This window comes from Kwoniella newhampshirensis, chromosome 1 (genome assembly GCF_039105145.1).
Source record: "Kwoniella newhampshirensis strain CBS 13917 chromosome 1, whole genome shotgun sequence".
NCBI lineage: Eukaryota > Fungi > Basidiomycota > Tremellomycetes > Tremellales > Cryptococcaceae > Kwoniella > Kwoniella newhampshirensis.
In genome coordinates this window covers 270,202-291,593 of record NC_089955.1, presented here as the reverse complement: position 1 = coordinate 291,593, position 21,392 = coordinate 270,202, and the positions used below count along the sequence as shown (strand labels likewise).

General features: G+C 50.6%; 6 protein-coding genes across 6 annotated transcripts; 1 reads left to right on the top strand and 5 right to left on the bottom strand.

Annotated features, from left to right (window-relative positions):
- Nucleotides 1-119: 119 nt before the first annotated feature.
- Nucleotides 120-5,875, bottom strand: IAR55_000118 (uncharacterized protein; the record flags this gene model as incomplete). Its single annotated transcript, XM_066943255.1, has 18 exons — nt 120-243; nt 352-488; nt 685-840; nt 948-1,190; nt 1,303-1,502; nt 1,573-1,648; nt 1,709-1,826; nt 1,896-2,038; nt 2,108-2,690; nt 2,746-2,806; nt 2,869-2,883; nt 2,939-2,966; nt 3,019-3,400; nt 3,462-3,478; nt 3,535-4,797; nt 4,859-5,224; nt 5,315-5,488; nt 5,633-5,875. 18 exons carry the CDS (start codon nt 5,873-5,875, stop codon nt 120-122), a joined length of 4,329 nt encoding a protein of 1,442 aa, XP_066805797.1.
- Nucleotides 5,876-6,185: 310 nt separating this feature from the next.
- On the bottom strand, nt 6,186-8,343 carry IAR55_000117 (uncharacterized protein; the record flags this gene model as incomplete). Its single annotated transcript, XM_066943254.1, has 2 exons — nt 6,186-6,801; nt 6,857-8,343. The coding sequence occupies 2 exons, from the start codon at nt 8,341-8,343 to the stop codon at nt 6,186-6,188; spliced, it is 2,103 nt and encodes a 700-aa protein (XP_066805796.1).
- A 2,118-nt stretch (nt 8,344-10,461) lies between these two features.
- Nucleotides 10,462-14,112, bottom strand: IAR55_000116 (uncharacterized protein; the record flags this gene model as incomplete). The annotated part of the gene is made up of 15 exons (XM_066943253.1): nt 10,462-10,655; nt 10,778-10,960; nt 11,024-11,108; nt 11,165-11,236; nt 11,297-11,446; nt 11,501-11,671; nt 11,750-12,000; nt 12,066-12,452; nt 12,522-12,621; nt 12,687-12,782; nt 12,839-12,912; nt 12,974-13,232; nt 13,289-13,349; nt 13,407-13,855; nt 13,969-14,112. 15 exons carry the CDS (start codon nt 14,110-14,112, stop codon nt 10,462-10,464), a joined length of 2,676 nt encoding a protein of 891 aa, XP_066805795.1.
- A 415-nt stretch (nt 14,113-14,527) lies between these two features.
- IAR55_000115 (uncharacterized protein) lies at nt 14,528-15,509 on the bottom strand (the record flags this gene model as incomplete). The annotated part of the gene is made up of 2 exons (XM_066943252.1): nt 14,528-14,917; nt 14,973-15,509. 2 exons carry the CDS (start codon nt 15,507-15,509, stop codon nt 14,528-14,530), a joined length of 927 nt encoding a protein of 308 aa, XP_066805794.1.
- Nucleotides 15,510-16,716: 1,207 nt separating this feature from the next.
- IAR55_000114 (uncharacterized protein) lies at nt 16,717-18,067 on the top strand (the record flags this gene model as incomplete). The annotated part of the gene is made up of 7 exons (XM_066943251.1): nt 16,717-16,767; nt 16,868-16,894; nt 16,952-17,001; nt 17,065-17,177; nt 17,241-17,458; nt 17,511-17,705; nt 17,756-18,067. 7 exons carry the CDS (start codon nt 16,717-16,719, stop codon nt 18,065-18,067), a joined length of 966 nt encoding a protein of 321 aa, XP_066805793.1.
- Nucleotides 18,068-18,572: 505 nt separating this feature from the next.
- On the bottom strand, nt 18,573-21,156 carry IAR55_000113 (uncharacterized protein; the record flags this gene model as incomplete). The annotated part of the gene is made up of 9 exons (XM_066943250.1): nt 18,573-18,693; nt 18,837-19,153; nt 19,285-19,386; nt 19,501-19,678; nt 19,818-19,923; nt 19,988-20,132; nt 20,200-20,499; nt 20,590-20,896; nt 20,960-21,156. 9 exons carry the CDS (start codon nt 21,154-21,156, stop codon nt 18,573-18,575), a joined length of 1,773 nt encoding a protein of 590 aa, XP_066805792.1.
- Between the last annotated feature and the right edge of the window lie 236 nt (nt 21,157-21,392).

Genomic DNA, 21,392 nt, shown 5'->3' with positions numbered 1-21,392 from the left:
TACGCCCATGCAATTCATCTTTCTCTGAATGCTGATCGAACACGGATTTTGCCCCCCAAAAAAAGCTGGAGCCCATTCTCTGGCAATCTAGGAATTCTGAATCTAGATCTACTTCAAAACTAGAGCGATAATCCATCCCGTTGGAGCAAAGCCATCATAGCTTGGACAACTTCCTCGTGACCCGTCATATCCACACTATGTGGCGATTCAATCTGTTCCGAAAGCTGAGCATCGAGTAATCGTCTGCGACATGGACGCCACACATCACAATTAGTGAAACGACTCTGGGTGAAAGTGAGATGAACTGGAGCGAGTTGGATCGCAGATCGCCCTTGTGTGAGCCCGACGTACCTGAGTTGTGAACATAGTACACCTATCCGGGTTCCTGCACGCAGTTTGACATGTCCGTCCGAACCCAACAAAATTCCACCGGCCCAATGATTGATCGTTATGTTTCCGCCAAATAGAAGAAGACCGTACAGCGGGACCTGCGTAGGACATCAGACGATCAGCATGGGACTGATCCATCGATTGAGCGTGGTACATGACAGTCCAGGTCATGGCAGTAGTGATCCGCATCGTTCTTTCTGGGATCATGTTATTTGAACGAACAAAACACAGCGAACAGAGTTTGGTCCAGTTTGTCCAGCTTAAGAAAGCTGATGTAGACTTCACCGCACTCACCTCCGTCGCATCTCGAAGGAAGACCTTGGAAGTCTCGGCCTTCCCAAAATAAGCCAAATATCCAGATTTGAAACCTGACTCGGTGAACAGGACGGAACTCGGGTGAATGAATACCCTTCCACTTTGGTCGAACATCTTGACTTCTTTCGCTTCATGCTGCGACGTTCACCATCAGTCCCTATGTTCCCGTCTCGCTCTCGCGCCAAGGAGTGCCCTCGCAGTGGTATGAGACGTATCGACCTGCGATGACAATGTACACTCACATCTTTTTGCACGGCACCTTGCTGTACTCTTTCGAACTGCGCTTTGGGCATAGCAATTCTTGCGATCCTGGGATACAAACCACCAACCATCACGCCCTTGACCAGATTATCGATCTTCGAGTTGACGCTGTATTTCGCTAGCGAAGCAGGACTGAGATCCACAAAACCGATAGATGACAACGCATTGAGGAAATCGCCTCGAAGGGACGTTATATCGCGAACCGTAGTGGCGCTGATATAGTTCTAGGGACGAAAGATAATATGAAATCGTGTCAGCACAGAAAGAAGCATTTTGAGTCATTCTTGGACCCCAGCAAGACTGCAAGGAGAACCTTGCCAATGTTGCAACGCGTACCTGCTCGCAGAACTGTCGTACAGCACCATGGCTCTCCCCCTTAGTCCTCATAGCCATACAAGCATCGTATGCCCTGACATCGGTAAGTAGGTCCGATCTAGCCCATGCGAATGACTCTCTCGCTTTCTTACTCTCGTCACGCTTATCCATGGGCGATGTGAACAAAGGCTTCGAGGACAGCAGTGCGGCGATCGTAAGGACTACGAAGTCGCAATTCAACGTAAGGCTGATCAGTTACGACAACGAAATCGTGAAGGGATGGCGACTCACTCGGATCCAGACATTTGAAGATCGTCGCCAAGACTAGCATCTTAGCGAGCCTCAGGTCTACAGGAATGGTACTCATCTGCACAACTCTGTTAGCGTATAATCCAGCTGCGGATGCTTGATCCTTCAAAACACTCACGTGCCGACCTAAAGCTGTCAAACGGGACTTGTGATCTTCACCCTCCACAGCTCCTAAATCCTGCAATATCTGCCAAGCAGCGTTGATGGCGTCCATTTTTGGCGGATCGATCGCTTTGCTACATTGCAGGGTACGTCAGGCTACCAGTCCGGCGGGGTTTCGTACTGGTAACGAAGTGTACACTCACCTCAGAAAGGCCTTGACGTCTGTGTCTTCGTTCATCGCTTTTACTTGTAAAAACAAGGCTTCAAGCGGCGTCCGAAGTATCTCAGGGATAGGAAATCGAGGCATGCTGTTGTTCTCCGTTCGACGGGTGTACAGCTTGTAACACTATAGCTTTACTGTCAGCATCTCGCTCGCAAACTTTCCTATTGACATATGGCTGTCTTTCGCACTCACCTCTCCAGGTTGAGTACGACCCGCACGGCCTCGTCTCTGTCTTCCTGAAGCTCTGCTTGTCCAACATTCCACCAGCTTTTGCATACCACTCTCTGCGTCATATTGCGTCTCTTTCACTCTTCCTCCATCGACCACATAGATCACATCCGGGATGGTAACCGATGTCTCCGCCACATTAGTAGCCACTACTATCTTCCTTCTCGGCGTAGTGGGCAGGAACACCCTTCGCTGTTCGGCACTCGAGAGGTTCGCATGGAGCGGCATGATCTCGACTGGACCAAGCGATGTTGACTGCAGCTCGGTGACGCACTGCCTGATTTCCATGACACCAGGCATAAAGACGAGAATGGCTCCAGCTGATGATTTGGCATTGGCGACGATATGCTTGACTATAGCTGCTACGAGACCATAATCGATCCTATCGGAGGCAGAGATGGTTTCCAAAGCACGAAGAGACTCGGTATCGAGATTCAGCTTGGCGGATTCGGCGCGCACCGAAGCCTTCTGCTCTTCTGTCTGGCGGGGTCCAAAGCGGGACGTTTGCGGTTGATACCTGATTTCCGAGATTACATCTTCAAGATAGCTAAGTATGGAACAGTCAGAAACGGATCCTCCACAGGTGCTCACTCATCACTGACCGATCAGTGACTGGATGCGTGAATCCAGGGATGGTCAGGCTCGGACATCCGCCAAAGTAGTCTGTCCAGAACGTCAATCAGTTTCCTGCCCAATGATGAGAGCATTGCGCAAACGCAACTGACTGATAAAGATTTGCTCTGTTCAAACATTGGATGTCAGCTCTCGAATTGGCCTCAGTGACACCTTACTCACCATTGATCGTAGCAGACATCAGAATGACCTGTGCTAGCTATCAGTACAAGATCGTAGTCACAACTCCACCCTTGACTCACCTTGATCGTTTTGTTTCTCTCCAACAGATCTCGCAAGAGACATATCAGCAGATCGGTGTCTACCCCTCTCTCGTGCGCCTCATCGACCACCACATGGCTGACCCCCAACAAGTCCGGGTCACCACTTCCCAATCTCCTCAAGACCACACCGGTGGTGCAGAACAAAAGTCTTGTTTCCGCCCCGGCTCGCCTTTCACCTCGAATAGCATACCCAACTGTCTGAGGCAATTTGTCGTTGTCGACGTCTTCGAGGCGCTCGTTTGCCACTCGAGCAGCTACACCCATGGCGGCTACTCGTCTAGGTTGGGTCACGATGATGTTCGTCGACGCTCCTCGACCAGAGGCGATCTCGCTGTCCAAGATAAATTGAGGAAGTTGCGTGCTACGGAGTGTGATTGGGTCAGGACATCCTTCCATAGGAAACATCTTGGATAACAACGTACCTCTTACCACAACCAGTCTATGATAGCCAATCAGCACTCTTGCTGAAGTTTGACTGCTGTTGTGGCGACTCACCTCTCCCACCACGACCAGAACTCTATTATCTTCCAATGCTTTGGTAATGTTTTCCCTCTCTTTCCATGCCGGTAGACCCATGCGATCCCTCAGCATGGGTGCGTACTTGGGATCGTCCATCATGGCCTTCTGCCTCTTCCTCACCAATTCCTCCTCTTCACGCGTCGGTATTCGTCTCTTATTACTATGTCCATTCTGTCTTGGTTTTCTCCTCATCGTTGCTTTGGTCTGAGAGGGGATCACCTCTTCTGCTTGTGGCACAAGGTATCTCGTCACCTCTCCTACGTCAGGAGGCGATTCGATGACAGCCGGTAAGGTAGTCTCGAGATACTCAACCATACTGAGTACCGCTCCACCTGTTCCTGATTCAAGGACGGAAGTTAGATCATGTCGGTCCGGATCTCTGAATTGGCGAAGGAGTTGCGCATGGAGATGCAGTCGCATATAGGCTGGCAAGCTATCAGAGGTGACGTAGAATGATGGTGAGTGCTTAGGATACTGTGGTGAAGGATATGGCGATGCTTGGTCAAAGAGGATATGTAAGGTGATGTTGTCTGGTGTTGTCTCCGAAGCGATATCGACCATGATTTCTGACGCGGATACCTGAGTGTACCGTTCGCCTAACACCGCTTCTATCGTCATGACTTCCTCTTCACGAGTCACCCGTCTCTCTTCTTCAGATGCTTCGTCGCCAGACCAGCCCGCTCCATACTCTTCAACTCCCCAACCGTCCTCGTCAGCCTCCCATCCACAAAGTCGCCTTCCTAATAAGTCCAGCGCAACAGATTCTCTGTCTTCCCGCTCCAGAACTTTCTCCACGGCTTTTCTCGGGAACCCAGCCTGTTTGACCAGCTTGTCAACCAGCCAGCCCCTAACCAGAGCGGTCTGGCCCCCTGAAGTTGCCGAAGCTCCCGTGATGAAGTCAGCCGAAGACGTGGAAGGTCGATACCGTTGTGGCAGATCATCTTCTGGTAGATGGAGGAGGAGCCATTCGATGGCAGCTTCCAATGGGGAGAGTATACTCAACGAGAGGACCAAGGGATCATTGGTGGACGAGGAGGTGGAATGTAGTCTTGCATGAGCAGCAGATAATGCGGATAATGCAGATGTGATGTGTGTCGATCTGAATCCGAGCGTCGTGAGTTGAGCCTTGAGGGGGTTCACGTCTAAGTTGGGAGTTGATACGCCTGAAGGTACGGTGGAAGCCGTCGCTGTGGCTTCTCGACTAGCCTCAAGAACGGCCGATGGGAACTGTTGCATCATCTAGGGGTGATATTGTCAGTAAGCAACGTTCTACGCAGGAAACTCGCCTGCGTGAACATACCTTTCTCACCGTACCTTCGACCATCTCTCTGAGACCAGGTGCCATCCTGACCTCTGGAGCTCTCTCCCACTCGTATTTTAATCCCCCACTGCCTTCTCCATTTCTCGGCGCAGCTCCGTCTCTCGCTGTAAGAGTACCTCTCCTACTCCCACTTCCGCCTGCACCTTCATTTTCCTCTTCTCTAGCCGCCTCCCTCTCCTTCTTCTTCGACTGCCTGCCGTCGACCTCTTTCTTCGCCGCAAATGGATCTGGACTGTATTCCCATTCTCGGTGCGGTGGGGTAGCGGCCTTCTCAGCTGTAAGAGTGGTCCAATAAGGGCGTATTGAAGGAGGCAGAGTCATGGCCATCGGTAGATGAGAGCAGAACTGGAGAACGTAGAGTTAGCTTAAAGTGGCCTTGGACACATGTCAGATCGACGAGCTCCTCGATGCCTGCAGTCAAGCAGACAGACTCACTCGAAAAAGAGCATAAGTGGCTGCATAGTGTTTCGCTTCTGCGGCACTCCCAATCTCCAACGGAGGATGAGGTGTCAATCTGACTTCGTCCAGATTATAAATATTCTTGCTGACTCTTTTCTTGAGGATCACTGAACCAGTGAATGTTTGAGGATCCGAACCTCGATTTGCTCTCTACACCAAATATCAGCGTACTCAGCTCCGGTTGGTTTTGGTTTTGTGTCCTGGTTTATCACCTCAGAGCGAGTGCCCACTCTGTACTTTGTCTATCTGGGATGATGATGCAGGACGGACGGACGGACGGACGATGGGACATACCGATTCGACAGCAGGTCGTTCCCAACCCATCTTCTGACATTTCTCATTCAGGATACTGATAGGAGTCTTGTATCCTGCCGGGAAAAAGGGAGGTGGTCGAGGTGGTTCTGATGGCGCTGTCGTCGACCCATCTTTACTCGTCGATTTAGAAGTTTTGGGTTCGTCAGTCGGTTTGGTCGGTTTCGAAGAGTTGCCAGCATTGCCTGAACGAACGACATTGACCGGTCGACGTTTGGGTGCCATTCAATTAGGATCAAGACAGTGATCTCCCTGGGAGAGACGTAAAGGCCGATATCAAAGTGAGCTTGTGAGATTTGGAAGGTGAGGATGAACCAAATAGATCAGAACAGATCATCGAATTTCATCTCTAGGAGCCGACAAACCTCCACATCTCATTCCACACGACTTGATACTCGACACAGATAGTAATTGTGCCAGACAAGCTCTTTGACGTTTTGGTGATGGACAACGACAAGTTGCATCGATCAATACATTCAGTATCGACAAACTACATACAGTTTCCAAGACAGTGACCTCTTTCCACACTCGACAATTATAACAGACTCTCGTCATTTGCACCTATCCGTAAACCATTACCGTGACCATCATCTGTTTCCATTCCCATCGAGCCAACACCTGAATCCTCTTCTACCCTCGGCTTCTTTCCCAAAATCGCATCTTCCTGCTCCAGCAAAGATTTTCTCTTATTTGATTCCGATTCCTTCTTCCCTTCCAGTTCCGCCAAAGTCTCGGGCATTATCGCGACGCTCAGAGCCGCAAGAGTTGGGTCAATGACGATATCATCATCGTATCCTGGCGGTGGAGGTGGGAGTGTAGATTGTTGTTGCTGTTGCTGGTGATGCTCATGCTGGCGCTGTTGCTCTTGATGCTGCTCAAAATTGATATCGGAAGACTGATGAATGGAATCGGAGACAGGTGCCGGAAGGGGTACCCGCGAGCCAATCGTTTCTGGCGTTGACGAGGAAGTAGGGAAAGAGGCGCCCAAAGAATTGGAATTGGTCAAACCAGCAGCGATCGCTTCACGGGCTGCTTTTTCTCGTCGCTCTTTCGTCGCACGGCCAGGCCCACGTCTTCGTACGTTGTCGTCCCATGTGCATGTTTCGTTCCGCTTGGTACAGTTGTCACACTTAGGTCGGATTCCATCACACCTAAGAAGTCGATAAGGATCAGCATGATGATCGCTTACAAATGGCTTACACTCACTTGAGCTTTCGTCGCCTGCAGAAATGACACGCCAAAGCCAGCTTCTTGCCCCTCTTACCACCATTGCCGTCATCTCCGCCATCCCCACCGTCTCCTCCGCTGCCACTTCCATTCCCATCTCCATGACCACCTGAGCCCGAGCCGGATGCTTCGCCATTTCCTCCGTTTCCGTTTCCCCATCCTTCACCCGATGATCCGTTGTTACTGCCTCCAGATGATCCTTGCCCTCCGTTTCCGCTTGCCATGCCGTTTGCTAGGGTAGGAGGGGCGCCTCCTTGGCCGTTCATTGAGCTCATATACATGCCGGGACCGGGAAGATGCACAGGTGTGTATATGCCTCGGTATTCAAGAAGGGGCGAGGAGACTTCGATAGATTCTGTGGAAGGTGGAACCACAGACTGCATGTTACAACCAGGAAGGGAGCCGTACGGCACCAGGAGGTGGGAGTTCGTGGTCGGCGATCGCTCCACCTTGACCATAGGGTAGGATGATTGATTGTGAACAATCCCGTCGTACCTCGCAGGTCCCATGGGCGTCACGGGAGCTGGAGGGGTTATCGAATTCGAAGTCGGGATGACTGTGCCAGGTGATGAGACGGGAGTGCCCTCGTATGATCGTTGGGGTAGGTAGGATCGTTCGTTGGCGGGAGTACGGATCTCCGACACATTCCACGAGAAAGAGGGAGCGCTTCGAGTTTGTTGAAAGTCATTGTACGTGACCGGTTGAGAGGGATGAGCTGCGGTGCTCCATTGACTGGAAGTTGGAAGATTTTCCAGCTTGACGGGCCAACGGTTGCCATTCCTGATGCCGTTGCCTAACGTGGGTTGAGAGGATGCCGGAGAAGCAGGCACGTAGCACGGGGCGGAGATCTTGGACTGGATTGCCATAGGTCGGGTGTTTGGAACAGGGACGTCGTACGACCCATTCCAATAATGGGCGTTCTGAGCAACTTGTCCATACATGGCGTCCTGAGGTGTGTAGACGCCTGTCAGTGGACTAGGTTCCATCTCCTGACCACCTCGGAGGCCTTGATATCCGTGCGACGATAGCGAGGACGCCGAAGGGTGTGCCGGGGTACTTCCCGCGTCATTTGCCGGGACAAACGTTTGCGCCGTAGGGCCGTACGAAAGTTGAGGAGGTTGTTGGTCGTCTTGGGGTGACGACGACTGACCCTCCACCTTGACGGATTGCTGTTGTTGCCCGTTTTCGTTGGTGTAATGACGACCCGCGAAATCCCTGTGAATCACAGTATCGACAGCTTGAAGTCTCGCAAGGGCCTCTGTCATCATGAGAGGTGGAGTGTACTGATGACCGCTGGTCGACGAAGGTACGTCTTGTTGTTGTTGTTCTTGTTCCGCGGCGAGTTTGAGTCGCAGTAATTGTTGGAATCTCGAAAGGGAAGGAGCGGCATCAGGCATTTGGGCAATGAGAATGGGCGCAGGTGAGGGTGCAGTCTGATTTTGTGAGAAGGACGAAGACGATGACATCGATGAACTTGAAAAGCTTTGCCGCTGTTGAAGCACTGTAGATTTGGATGGATCGTTCAGCGCTCATACAACACAACAGAGGGGCACGGGCCATGAAGAGAAGTCAGGTATGCAGCATGAATAGAAGTCGACTGACCATGATTGGAGCTAGATGGCACATGTTGTGATACAGGAGTATCAGGAAGAGGAGTCAATCCCCCAAACGCAGCGGATAGAAGGGACGCGTCCATATCACAATCGTTGTTGTCGATGAAAGCCCGTCTTTCCCGTAACAGCCTCTCAAAGTAGGGTATCTGCACAGGCTGGATGACAGCAGCCATAGGTGTTTGCTGCTGATACTGAAATTGATTCTGTAATTGGTATTGGTATTGCTGTTGTTGCAGCAAGGTTTGCCAGAGGTGATCTGAGTATGAACTGGAGTGGATGGAAGTTGGAAAGATAGACGAGGATGAGGAGAGATCAGAGCGTAAAGAGGGCGAGTGGGTTGTTAGTGACACGGGATCAAATGAGGAAAAACGTGTGGGATTTAATCCCGCACCGTTCCTACTGGCGCCAACTCACCCGTCCATATCTCTAGGCTGTGACTGCCCGGTTACTCCTGCCTGCGGATCGTCGTCCTTCTCCCTTCTGATATCTGGTAACGTATCCTCTGAAACGTATGTTGTCTTGTCGCGTCGTGTGAGCGCGAGCTCAATTATATATCGCAGATATCGTACAGTACCGAGACGAAAATGATGTGTATCGAATGGACAAGCAGGAGAATTTGAGGCGTGATCAAGATGGTTTTACTGGAGCACAGCCGGCACCGTTGTGTTACTGGTCCTCTCCCTTACTGATCCGGATCGCTTGTGTACTGTCGAGATGATGATCGTTGTTGAAACTACTATTGCGACAAAGTGAGGCATGGATGAAGATAATTTTTCGTCGGGCGTTGGGTTTCTTCGATGAGGGCGAGAAGTTGAAAGGCTCAAATAACCTTTTCTCTGCCTATGACTGTGGACTGTGTAAAAATAAAACCCATCTCTCTCGGGTGCATCGACATGTGTGTGTGTGTATGTTCGGTAACGCACCGATGAAATGGTCGGTACATACATATGGTCCGTCTGGCTGTCTGTCTGTCACCCAATCACCGCCCTAGGCCTGAAACTCTGTTCACACCATCCATTTCGATCTCGCTCGGAGGAAGATCCCGTGCACTTCAGTGACTTTATAAATAGAGCACCGCTTTTCCCGATTCAATGACATTATTGTCCTGCTCACGCACGAGGGCCCTGCTTCCTCCGTTCCCCTCCCGATCAAACTTTCGCAGAGTGATGGGTAGGTATAGAGATCTGAAGCTAACATCTGTAACAAGCACAACGAATGCCGTCATCAGATGGGCGACAGGTCGTTCAATTGCCCGTTCGCCCCAGAATGGACAGCTGTTGGGTCTCAGACCATTATGGTTCGGATTGCCGGATGGTAGGGTCAGATGTTTTGGACATGCGTTCCCCCCCAACCTTGCTTCTACCATGCAAAGAGCTCCTCTGTGCCTCTGCAATAAAGAACATAATATACTTTTAAAACTGGTGTGCCACACCTGTTTCAGGGAAGTCGGCATAGGAACGCCTTTTACACCCTTCTATATCCGCTGTCGTGATACGAGATCTCCTCTTCTCCTTATACAACCGGACCTTCTTGGCCATCACCTCTTCTCCTTACCGCATCCCCCATTACCGCAGACCTTAAGCATGTGTACACTCGGGCGAATCGGGGTATTTTCTGTCCCACTTGGCTTACGTCAATACCTTCATCGATCCTGAAAGGTCCGCAAGAAGCGTTACCGATTATACAAGGCGCTCCAGGTTTACCACTAGCAGGATGCAACTATTACGGTCACATAATGCTAGCGTCAGATCTCATGTGCCTGTTATGTGTTAAGCAGTAAGGATAAGAAATGTGCATCGTCTTCAACAAAGGTGATCGTGTAGTCATCGGCCGCCGTCACATCGTACCAGAAGAGCTCCGTCTCGAAGATGGGGAGTTGTCATCCCTCTGATAGAGGAGGGCACTTCAGACATGGGTAGCAATGATGTCATGGACGTTCGCGAATTATGTTATCGTGTTGAACGAGCCTTTTCAGCACGCCAAGCCTCTCGCTCTCTTCTCTTTGAAAAAGGCAGCGACGCCTCTGGCGACTCCCCCAAAATCCGTTTGCACTTTCACATCTTCTCCTATCCATCTTGGCAATTTGTTCTTGATCCTAGGTGTGGCGTATCTCTTGTCAACAAGTAGGATGCAAGCATAGTCGTTGGCATGTCTGATCGCCCTTCCTGTAAATATGTTTCAAAAGCGCATCAATTTAGTTCCTGGGCTTTCAATCACTTGGCTCGAGGAACCGGGGGGAAAGGACACGACTAAGCAGGTCGGAAGCAAAAAACAAACCCACACTCACCAATTGATTGATTGACGGCCCTCATGCACATGTTCTCATACATCTCTCTCGACGCGTCGGGTCCAGCGCCAGGCAGCTTCTCAACGTATCTCATTCTTTCTTGCAATTCTACTGAACCTACATTGGCGAAAGGTAGACCGACCATGATTACGCATCGACCGAGACCGTCGGAGAAGTTGATCCCTGTTTGTGCACGAAAATGAGACTGCAGGGCTCATTTGGCAACCTCATGCGGCTTCGACGCACCTTCTGACAGTTTTCCCCCTACTACCGCAAAGAGTAATGCACCTTTTCTACGTGATTTTTCGCCTGTGGCTGACGCTACGTTCACCTGTATGCATTGCATCAGCTGAGGTTGATTCGTCGTTGAGGATCTACTCGACTCACCGATGAGATAGCCAGCGCATAGTCCCTAAGTACCGTCTCGACATCTCCTGAAGTCTGCGGCTCGAAGAACAGCTACATTGCCAGTCAGAATCAAGCACATTTTAATATTGACGAGAGGTTCTCGTGATATACCTGCTTCCGATCCCCCAGTCGCTGCATCAGACCTGTGCCTTGCCAGAACGTCTTCGCTTTGCCAAGAAACGCATAAGATGGAGAGAAAACGACCACACCATCCGGGATGAGCCCAATGGTAGATTGTATCACAGCGCCAAGTTCGGTAAGCTGCTCATCGATCAGTCGGTGTACTCATGGATTACGCGGGAGAGTGCTACACACCAGGGAGTCGTCTCCTCGATTACTATGCTTGAATTCGAATTCTACCTTCCTTGGACCAGCACACACAACCTGGGTCAAAAGGTTCTCTTTCGGTATAACATGCGAGCACGAGAGAGTGGCAAAACGATCTTTTGAGACAGCAGGAAACAGTTGTTGCAGGAAGTCCGATATCTGCCATAGGACGGGACGGCAGAGTATTCAGCCTCGTTATTTGCGATAGCAGCGCTGAAATGATTATGATGCACTCACGGGTTCCATCGTGCCGCCCGCCAATACAACACTTCGCGCCTGTTCCACGACCTCTTTGAATCGTTCGGCAGGGTTGAGGAGCAAGTATTTGATGGCGACCACAGGTGTGCTTATCGTTGTTGAATCCTCTACTGAAATCAACACTCTGCCATCATCCTTGGCATCGACCAGCGAAAGGAGAAAAGCTTCGACGATGTGGAAAGCTGCTATTGACGCATGACGACCGGTCGCACTACGAGAAGTCTTGACCTCTAAATGACCGTCCGAAGTCAGTCAGATTCGCAGTTTGGTTCATTTAGCACTACCAGAATCTGACCTTTTGCAGCTGCTTGCTCCGCCACATGTTCGGAAAAACCACTAATCTTTCGCGCCAACTTGCTCTCCTTTAGGTATGCTACCAGCTCCATGGGATTGACCTGATCACTCCCTCCTCCGACTCTCTCCATCAACTCGTTCGCATTCAACATCTCTGACTTCGTTTTGACCTGTCCATTTAAAGCAGTTTTGCGATCCTGCACAAATACCTCGCAAACGCGCACTAAACCTTGCAGTACCGTCAGAACTTGTCGGATCCAGAGTGCATGAACTGGTTTTAAGCGAGATCTGAATCGTCGGAGGTACTGTTGAAGCTGGGAGATCGCGTTAGCCAAGTTGGTAGAAGTGATGGCAGTCGAATGTATTGTGAGCAGTGTGTCGATGAGATCTATATGCAACGATCAGCTGCGAGGTTCGGTTTGCGATCACTGATGAATATAGTTGGTAAACAACTCACTGTGTGCTTCGTCGATCACTATGACTTGGTTTTTCAGATTGATGTCAAGCGCTTCTCGCGCATTCTTTTGTAATAGCAGATTATACGGCAGAGTAACAATCTAGGGTGGTTGACGCCCTCGATGTCAGCTCGCTGAAGATGTAGAAAACACATTGCTTCGCTCACTTGACTCTGCTTGACAGCTCGTCTAGTCGCATAGTAAGGACAGACACACGACATTCGGCCGTCGGCCACGATGTCTTCGATATCTTTCACCGATGCCTGTGAAATACGTCAGGCCAGTGACAAACACTTGGGAGAGGTTGGGAAGAACATACCAGCACAGCATCTCTTGCATCTAGCATGATCGACTCATCCGCCTTAGCAGGCAAGAATTCACACCTCGCCTTACCTGTTTCCGCCGGGTTTATCAGAGGCACGACTACGAGCGAAGGTATAGTGGGATCGCTCACCAGATTTCTGCATATCAAGACAAATTTCGTTGAGCCTCTCGTCTCCACCGGACTTTGCCATTGCTCGGACTTTATTGTTGATACAGAGCTGTTTTCGGCTTCCTAGAGGAACCAAACTTACACCGTGTGAGGGGCCTGCCTCGGTGTTCGGCTCGGTGGACGATGATGGAGTAGGATCGTTGCCGATTGCGAATGACGTTTTGAGGAGCTCGGACGTGAGCTGACGCAGTTGTGTGTGTGTTCGGGACGTGTAGTATATCTGGTCATTCCATCAGCCTGCGATATATTCATACGATAGCAAGATATGATATTCACTTTTGGAACGTCTTCTTCTACTTCTTCCTCGACATGCTGCTTGGGGCGTGTGGCCTCATATCTGTAACATGCTCCGTTAGCTAAGTATATTTCACCCTGCATTCTCGAAGGTATTCACTTGCTCATCAGGTCTCGCACTTCTTTCGACAGATACGGTCCTTCCTGTTCAGCCTCTTCCTTGTCCTCGGGCAGGAATTGGTCGTCTTGCTTTTCATTGTCTGTTCCAACATCAACACTTGCACCATTCTCTCCCATCTTGAGCCTCTTTACTCCGCCGCCTCCTCCCCTGAAAGCTCCACTTCCACCTCTCTGTCTGATCTTTCTCTCCTTCGCTCTGGCCTTTGCCAGCCTTTCCGCCCGGGCTTCCTGACCGGCTTTCAGCTCGTTCATCCTAGCTTTGACGGCATGTTCGATCACCCATGGTGGATCATCGGGATCATCAGCTGCCATCTGTTCCCGGATCGAGGTTTCGATTGCCGTGTCCAGTCGTGCTTGGTGAGAAGACAGCCATGTCAAGGTCGAAGTTAGGAGGGAGAGTGATTTGCCGGTTCCCGTAGGTGATTCGACCTGCAAAGGCAGTCGAGATCAACATCCATACTGAGTGTAGCAGTGTTCTGTAGCCATGAATGATCTGGTGACAGCAGCAGGAAGGAAGAAAATCAGTGCTGGTTCCAACTCACAATAGCTATCTTCCCATCTTCAATGGCCCGAAAGACGGTCTGCATAAGCTGTAGCTGAATATCATACGGTTTCGGATATGGGAATGGGAACGATTCGGGCGTCGGCAAAGGAGATAGGGAGGAGAGTGACGCATCATCGACCATCATGGTACCCCTCGCATAGTCTGGGCAAATCTCAGAAACTGGTTGAATGATGTGTAGTGAAAGAGTGTTTGATAATATAGCAACAACGAAAGATGAAATGGTTGACGAGTTACGCGTATACGCGATCATTGGCTGAACGACCTCCACTTCATGTCTTTCCGTTTCGTGTGTGGTGTTTTCTCCTTCAACGCATGTGACGAGAAGGAAAACATTCATACATGATCGCGAAGCTCTTTTGGACCTATGTACACTATCGAAAGGTAATTATACACGTTCAGCGCTGAACAGCTAATCAAAAGTAAGGTAAGATCGTCAAGGCAGAAATGAAAATGTAAAGCTTTGGTTAAATGTAAGGCTTTGGTTTGACGTCGATCGCATCCAGCGGGCTTTATCGAAGCGTATGTTGCTTTAGCCATCACTCCCTTTCACAGCCCTTGATTGACATCGGAGTGGGTGTCGGTCTCCTAGAGCAGTCGGACTCCACGTCGACCCCCGTTGTTTCGTTCTCGTACACTCCTCGCAGGGACTGAGGAGTGAGGGGATCGTTGACGCTTAGAGGAGAATGGGATCCGATGCTCAGGCTCCGGCGAGGGTGAGGGACGGGGCGATGGATAGGAATGGGCTGCGCCAAAATTTGATCCCGAGGAGGAAAAGACGGGAAGTATGTCTCGGTGGATCGGTCGTGGAGCTGGTGGAGGGGGGAATGTGATGGGGAGAGGAGGGGATTGTGGTTGTGTTGAGTTGTCTGTATCGTTATTGGGACTGATCCTGTGGATGCTCGAGGATGAAAATGTGGTCTAGCGTGCTATGTCACTTGATCAGCCTTCATCCTTCCTCTTTCAAGTCTTGTGCGAACGTACGTAAGGTAGAGATACTGGGACAACCGCATTCAGACTCCATGTGTTCCATTCACCATCCCCTTCTCTCAATGCCTTGATTCGATCCCCATGATGTTCAGTTGAATGATCGTCGTACAAAGTATTATCGCCTTTGAAAGGCGAGGTAAGGTGCGTTCTTGAGATAGCGGGGACGGAGTTACTTCGTGGTCGGCCACGAGAATAATGATGGTGAACACCCAAGTGTTGCGGTGTATGAGAATGTGTAGACGGCGTAGGTGGAGTCGATGGCGGTCTGTGAATCATTTCGTGCAGGTGAGGATGATGTCTATGCAATGATGGGTACGGTGCACCATGAGGATGATGATGCTCGTGCAGGTGGTGCATATGATGGGCATGGTGAGGGTGGTCGACTTCGCTTCCTAAGGATCGGATAAGTGCGTCGAAGGATGGCAGATACTTCCCAACAGATGTGGTGGCTGTCGTAGACGGGCCGACCGCTGGTGTCGACGAGACTGGTGGTGTGGAAGGGCTAGTACGAAGTTCGAGTCCAGAGACCATGTCGAAATATGGGGTAATGTTGTCTGTTGCCTTGCTCGATGATGTTGTCGTTCAAATGTTATTGTTGTCGTTGTCGGTGTTGTTGTTGTGATGGTGCTCTCGGTCGACTGGCTGTTTGATACTGGATGTGGGACGTCACTTACCAAAAGTGGGTGACTGACTGCTCTTTATACATTTATACGTTCATACGATACACCATCGGATTCTCTCGCAATAGGAATTCATCGCACGACAAGCAACCTACACTTCCCCACCGACACTCCATGAATGGAACGAACAACACCATGAAGCACTGGAAAAAAACCAAATCCTCGAGCTGGATCGCATCTCACTCGTCAAAGCCAAAACCTAAGCAGACGTCCTCGTCGGTCGGGAGATTTCGCCACAAACGCGATACTGTGCAGGTTGGTTCCGTTCCCATCCGACCGTAAGACCAAAGACACTTGTCACTCTTAATGCCTTGACAAGTCCGCGGTGATCGGACCAATGTAGGTAGGAGACGAGACATGCTTGTGCTGTCAGACTAAACGCATGAGCATGGCTTCGGGTTGTCAAAGTACCAATTGGGCCAGGCGATCAGCAACATGGTCGAGTGGCATCTTCGTCGTTGCAAGGTATCCTGTTCCGATTATCATCGATCAATGCCGGTGCATGAGGTCATACTACTGAATACATTTCCCACTCACTGACTCCTCTTTGGGGTCACAAAGCTCGGCGAACCCTCGCTCAGCGTTGTCAGCTGTTCAAGATGTGGAACAGATGCTCATGGCAACCCCCAAAAGACGGGTCGGAACGCCTCGCACACTGTGCCGATGAAAGTGCCACATGTCCATCTCCACCAAATAACGCCGACGGTGGTGGAGGGAGCCCCCCGCCTCTTCATCTTCGCCCGGTTGTAGCAGTGTCGTCACGCTAGCACCAGCAACGCCAGCGAGCACCGCCAGCAACCTCTTTCATCTTCACCTTCACTCTCTGGGGTTCTCCCCTCCTTCTCCTTCTTCTTCAGTCTCTTTCGACAACACCAGAGCCATACAAGTACTGATCAAGAAAGTACTGTTCACTCATTCACCTCCCATCTCTTCATAAAACACAGCAACCCTTGTCCGCTTGTGTGCACAACGCGTACAACGATCGGAAGAATATAAGCTTTATCAGTCCAATCGAATCGCTTATAGAAGAAACACAGTCGAATTTCAAAACGATCATAATGTCCGCTGAAAACGTGTCTGATATCCCCAAGGCAGACGAGGGCCACAGGGTGAGTGCTTTGCGTGAACATATCTGAGGTCAAGGATATGGGCAACACAATGTTGGATCGATCGCATGGCACAGGACTGACTCTGGATTGACAATCGCAGGTCTACGTCGGTAACCTCTCCTTCACTGTAAGTAACTCAACGAGCTGGTGTTCACCGACCATCAAAGGCTTACTCCTTCTGTAGGCTACCGAGCAGCAGGTCCGAGAGTTCGTCGCCCCTGCGGGAGGTGAGATGTGAGTCATTCACTACCAATTGATATCACTTTTCGCTCCTTTGTCTGACTATTCATGGTGTAGCCTCTCCGTCAACCTTCCTTTGAGATTCGGTCGTCGTCCTGCTGGATACGCCTTTGTCAGCTACAAGGACGAGGCGGACGCGAAGAAGGTTGTCGAGCAATTCAACGACAAGGGTGAGGGTTTTTTCTTTTAGTCATTTCCATGCGGTTGTCTGACGATATCTATTGGATTCGTAGAGCTTGGTGACCGCAAGCTTCGTCTCGAGATCGCCAAGCCTGCCGAGGAGGTCGCTGAGCTCCGAAAGGCCAAGGACGAGAAGCGAAAGGTGGCCAGGGATGCCGCTAAGGCAGCCAAGGCAGAAGCCGCTGCAACTGCCAAGGAGAGTGCACCCGCCGATGCAGAGGTCACGGAGGGAGAGAACAAGACCAAGAAGAAGTCAAAGAAGTCTTCCAAGGTGGGTGTATTGCTCTTGTTGTGTACTACACGCATGCTCACCGGTCGTGTAGAAACCTCGACGACGTCTTCCTGGAGAAGGCGAGGAGGGTGAGGCTGCTGGAGAGACTTCTGAGTCTGCCTCCAAGGCCAGGATCGATGTGAACGGTGCCGACGGTGAGGCCAAAACGGAGGAGAAGAAGGCGAGGGCACCTAGGCCAAAGAAGGAGAGGCAGCCTCGTTTGGCTCTCACCGGCGAGGAGTCCAAGGTGAGCCAAAGGTTGCGCTGTTGGATGAGTCGAGCTGACAGCCTACGCAGAACACCATTTTCGTGGCTAACTTGCCCTTCAACGTGGATGACGAGGGTCTCGCCGCCATCTTTACCAACTTGTCGATCAACGTCAAATCCGCCAAGGTCGTCAAGGGGATTCGAAGGGCTCGTCCTGGCTCTCGACCTTTCCGAGCCTCTAAAGGATTTGGCTTCGTTGAGCTCGAGAACGAGTCTCAGCAGACCGAGGCCGTGGAGAAGGTCGAGGGAACTTTGGTTGGTGACAGGAACATCACGGCGAAAATTGCCAAGGAGATGAAGCCTATCGAGGTTGAGCAGGCCGTTGAGGCCGAGACTGCGTGAGTGTTAATGCCGATGTGTTCGTAGCGTAGCAGATATTGCTGTCCAGATCTGATACCGCCTATGCGTCGCATCTAGTGCCTCGTAAATTTCGCTTCGAAACCCCTAACGTCTAACGACTGAATACACCACGCAAACTGTACCATCATCTCAAACCATTTATTCACTTTACGCATCATGTGTTCACTAGGGGATCGAAGCAGCGGACTCAGGCGATCCATATGACATGATGTCATACTTGGTATTGTCATGTGGTTGGAGTGGAAGAAGAAAGCAAAGAGGACGCATAGTAGAAAGGAGTGGAATGCAGTCATGCAAACATTCCCCATGCGTGGGCAGTCCGGATCATCAGGGTTGTACTAATGACAAGGCTACATACCATCTCTAGTCTACCTTTGGTCTAGTTCTACTTACACTCATGACTGGTGGCGATAGGATCGCTCACAGTACACGTCTGAAAATTTCCATCGATTTTCCCCTCCTTGTAACTGAGCACCATCTTTCTATCTCATTTTACCTCAACCTCGTCCTTCTTTGCCGTGTCGTCGCCCCTGTAAGGCTTGATCACCAGAGGCAATCTTGATCCCCTTGACGTCAGAGTGCCAGAAACGAAAGGTCTATTGCTCAACCTGTCGTAGGCATGGTCAGCCTAAAAAACGAGGAACACAGGTCAAGACACAGACGGGACGATCTTGATTCGGAGGCTGATCTCAAAGCTGTACCAGGGGACAAGCTAGATCAAGGAGAAACGAAAAAAAAGGTGCCAACTGACATATTCCACCTGAGGATCTTACCACCCCCTTGGACCAGTCCAAATTCGAACTCCCTCAATAGGGTATATAAAATCAATTTCACTTCCATGATGGCCAACTTGTACCCCACACAACGACGAGGTCCGTCGAGGAACGTCATGAAATTCGAAGTTATGCCAGGTCCGTCGTCCCGTTTTGACGAACGCGACGATGCAGACTCGTGAATCTGATCGGAAGAGCGGAGAGGAGGAGAGTAGAATCGGTTGGGATCGAATGTACCCGCTGCAGGACCCCAGATGGAAGTTGATCGATGTAAGTGTTCGATCGGTACATGAACCTACTGAAAAGCTGAGAGTGAGCTCTCGTATGGCAGATATGTTTGTATCTCTATTCCAGATACTCTGACAAGGACAGCAAGGGAACATGGGAAAGTGTTGCGCAGAGGAAGAGTATAAAAACGTGACCTACCAACTGTCCCTTGCGTATCTTGAGCTCAGATACCACTCTTCCATCGTTCAGTTGTACCGGCTGAGCTAAGGGAATTATATCGTCTTTCTGAGCCTGTCTTATCTGCAGTCCTGGTCAGCACATCTGTCTCCAAGAGCAACGCAGATGATGTCCACGACCTGCTTCACAAGGAACAAGGTCGATGTGATCTGTATCGGAAAGGAAACAGCCACTCACTGTCCCGGAAATCGCAGGCTCCATCCTGAATATTTCCTTTGCGACCGCATCAAGGTAAGGTAGCTCGTCGATCTGCTCATAAGGAAGGTCACCCTCGCATGCGAGGATCTCCGTCCGGAGTCTGGTCTGTATCGCGGGGTCACAGGACATATGATAGAGGCCCAATGAGAGAGTGCTCCTGTTTTAGGCGTCATGGGTCACGTTGTTAGCGTATGGCCACGATCGAGAGCGGTCGGTGAGCAGGGCGGCGGTTGAAGAGGAAAGAAGGCCTGAGAGGAGTGTTGGTTGAGTGTGCAGATTATGGTGGGGACACTCACGCCGTCGTCTCTGACCCTGCAAACAAGAAGGTAGCTAGTTGTCCTTCAATCTCTTCATCGCTAAGTTTCTGGTCATGTCCGAGACTTTCGTTACTGTTGTGGCGCACTGGATTGGGTGACTCATACACACTCAGAATCCCACGTCGAGTCGAGTACTTGCTGATACTCACGCATCATAGTCAGGAGATCCCGATTGTCCTCTTCCGATTCTCTCCTGCCCTGGTCGATCTCGATCTGTCGTTCTGACTTGGTCTTCCTAGCAATCGCTCCAAGTGTATCCATCGCTTCGTTGACCAGGTTCGAGTTGTCGCAGGCCTAATAGTGATTCATCGTCCTTCAGCGTCAAATATACCCCACTGAAGGATCACAGGTCTCCTCTCACCCAGATCTTGTCCACAATGGGAAAGTATAGACTGAGCAACAATCTGAGACCCCTATTCCCACCGGTAGGCTGCTGCATATGCACAAGCTTTTTGAATAGCTTGCTACCTTCGCCTTCCCAATCGCCTATGGTGTTGAAGTGGTGATCGATCGATACTCTGCCGATGACATCGAACATGCTTCTGGTCGAGGCCTTATACATGTCCACCTCTCTGTGGGATTCGGGCATGTCGGCATTGTGTGGAGAATAAGGAGTCGTCAGGTTGGGGTTGGAGCATAGTTCTGTGAGGACTTGGCGGAGCTACACGATTTCTGTCGTCAGCAACCGATGTCGAGTGAAAGGGTACTGCCACCTTATGATAGGGGAGATCCAAACGATTTACATACTCACCCGATGAGCCTCCTCCCGCACCATCACTCCCGTCCCCTTGAACCCATTTCCAACGAATAGCTTCTGAGCTACCTTCTTTTGCACCCGATGTCGATCACCTTCCGAAACCAGCAGTCCTTCTTTGATATATCGTCTGATCAGACGCCTCACGATACCGGTCTTGGTATATATGCTGTCATGTGACAAGACGTGGTTAAGCGCTCGTGTATCGACAGTGAAGATTCGGTGGTGTACGCCGTATGGCCCTCGTACGAGGAATGTGGGACCGTAAGTGTCGATCCATTCAAGGACGGTGTTCGAGTGCATGCTGGACGAACGGTACAGTATCGTCATCACTCAAGTGAATACCACACAGCGACTGCTTACTCACTTGATTATATCATTTACGTGACCATTTCTGGAGGTACCACCGGGAGGTCCTGGCAAATCCTTCAAAGGCGAAGTGCAAGGCTTGTATACGAACGTGTTGAAGATGAGATATCCGAGATAAGCCAGTCCGAGCAGCAGAATCTCCAAGACCGTCGGCGGCCGGAAGTAGGTGGTGTCTCGCGGTTGCTGTGGTTCCATCTTGAAGTCGGGCTAGATGTCGAGTATAAGGTGAGCCGATCAGGTCCTCGATGGTCAGGACGGCTGCGTCGCTGGGATTGGAATTGAAGAATGTTGTCGGAGACCTCATTGATATTGTGGTTGGTATTCACATATCTCACATAACAATCAGACAAAGGCTCGCTCGCACCGAATTTACAAGTGACTGGAAATAGATCTCTCGGTCTAGATCACCGGAACAAGTGATTGTCTAGCTG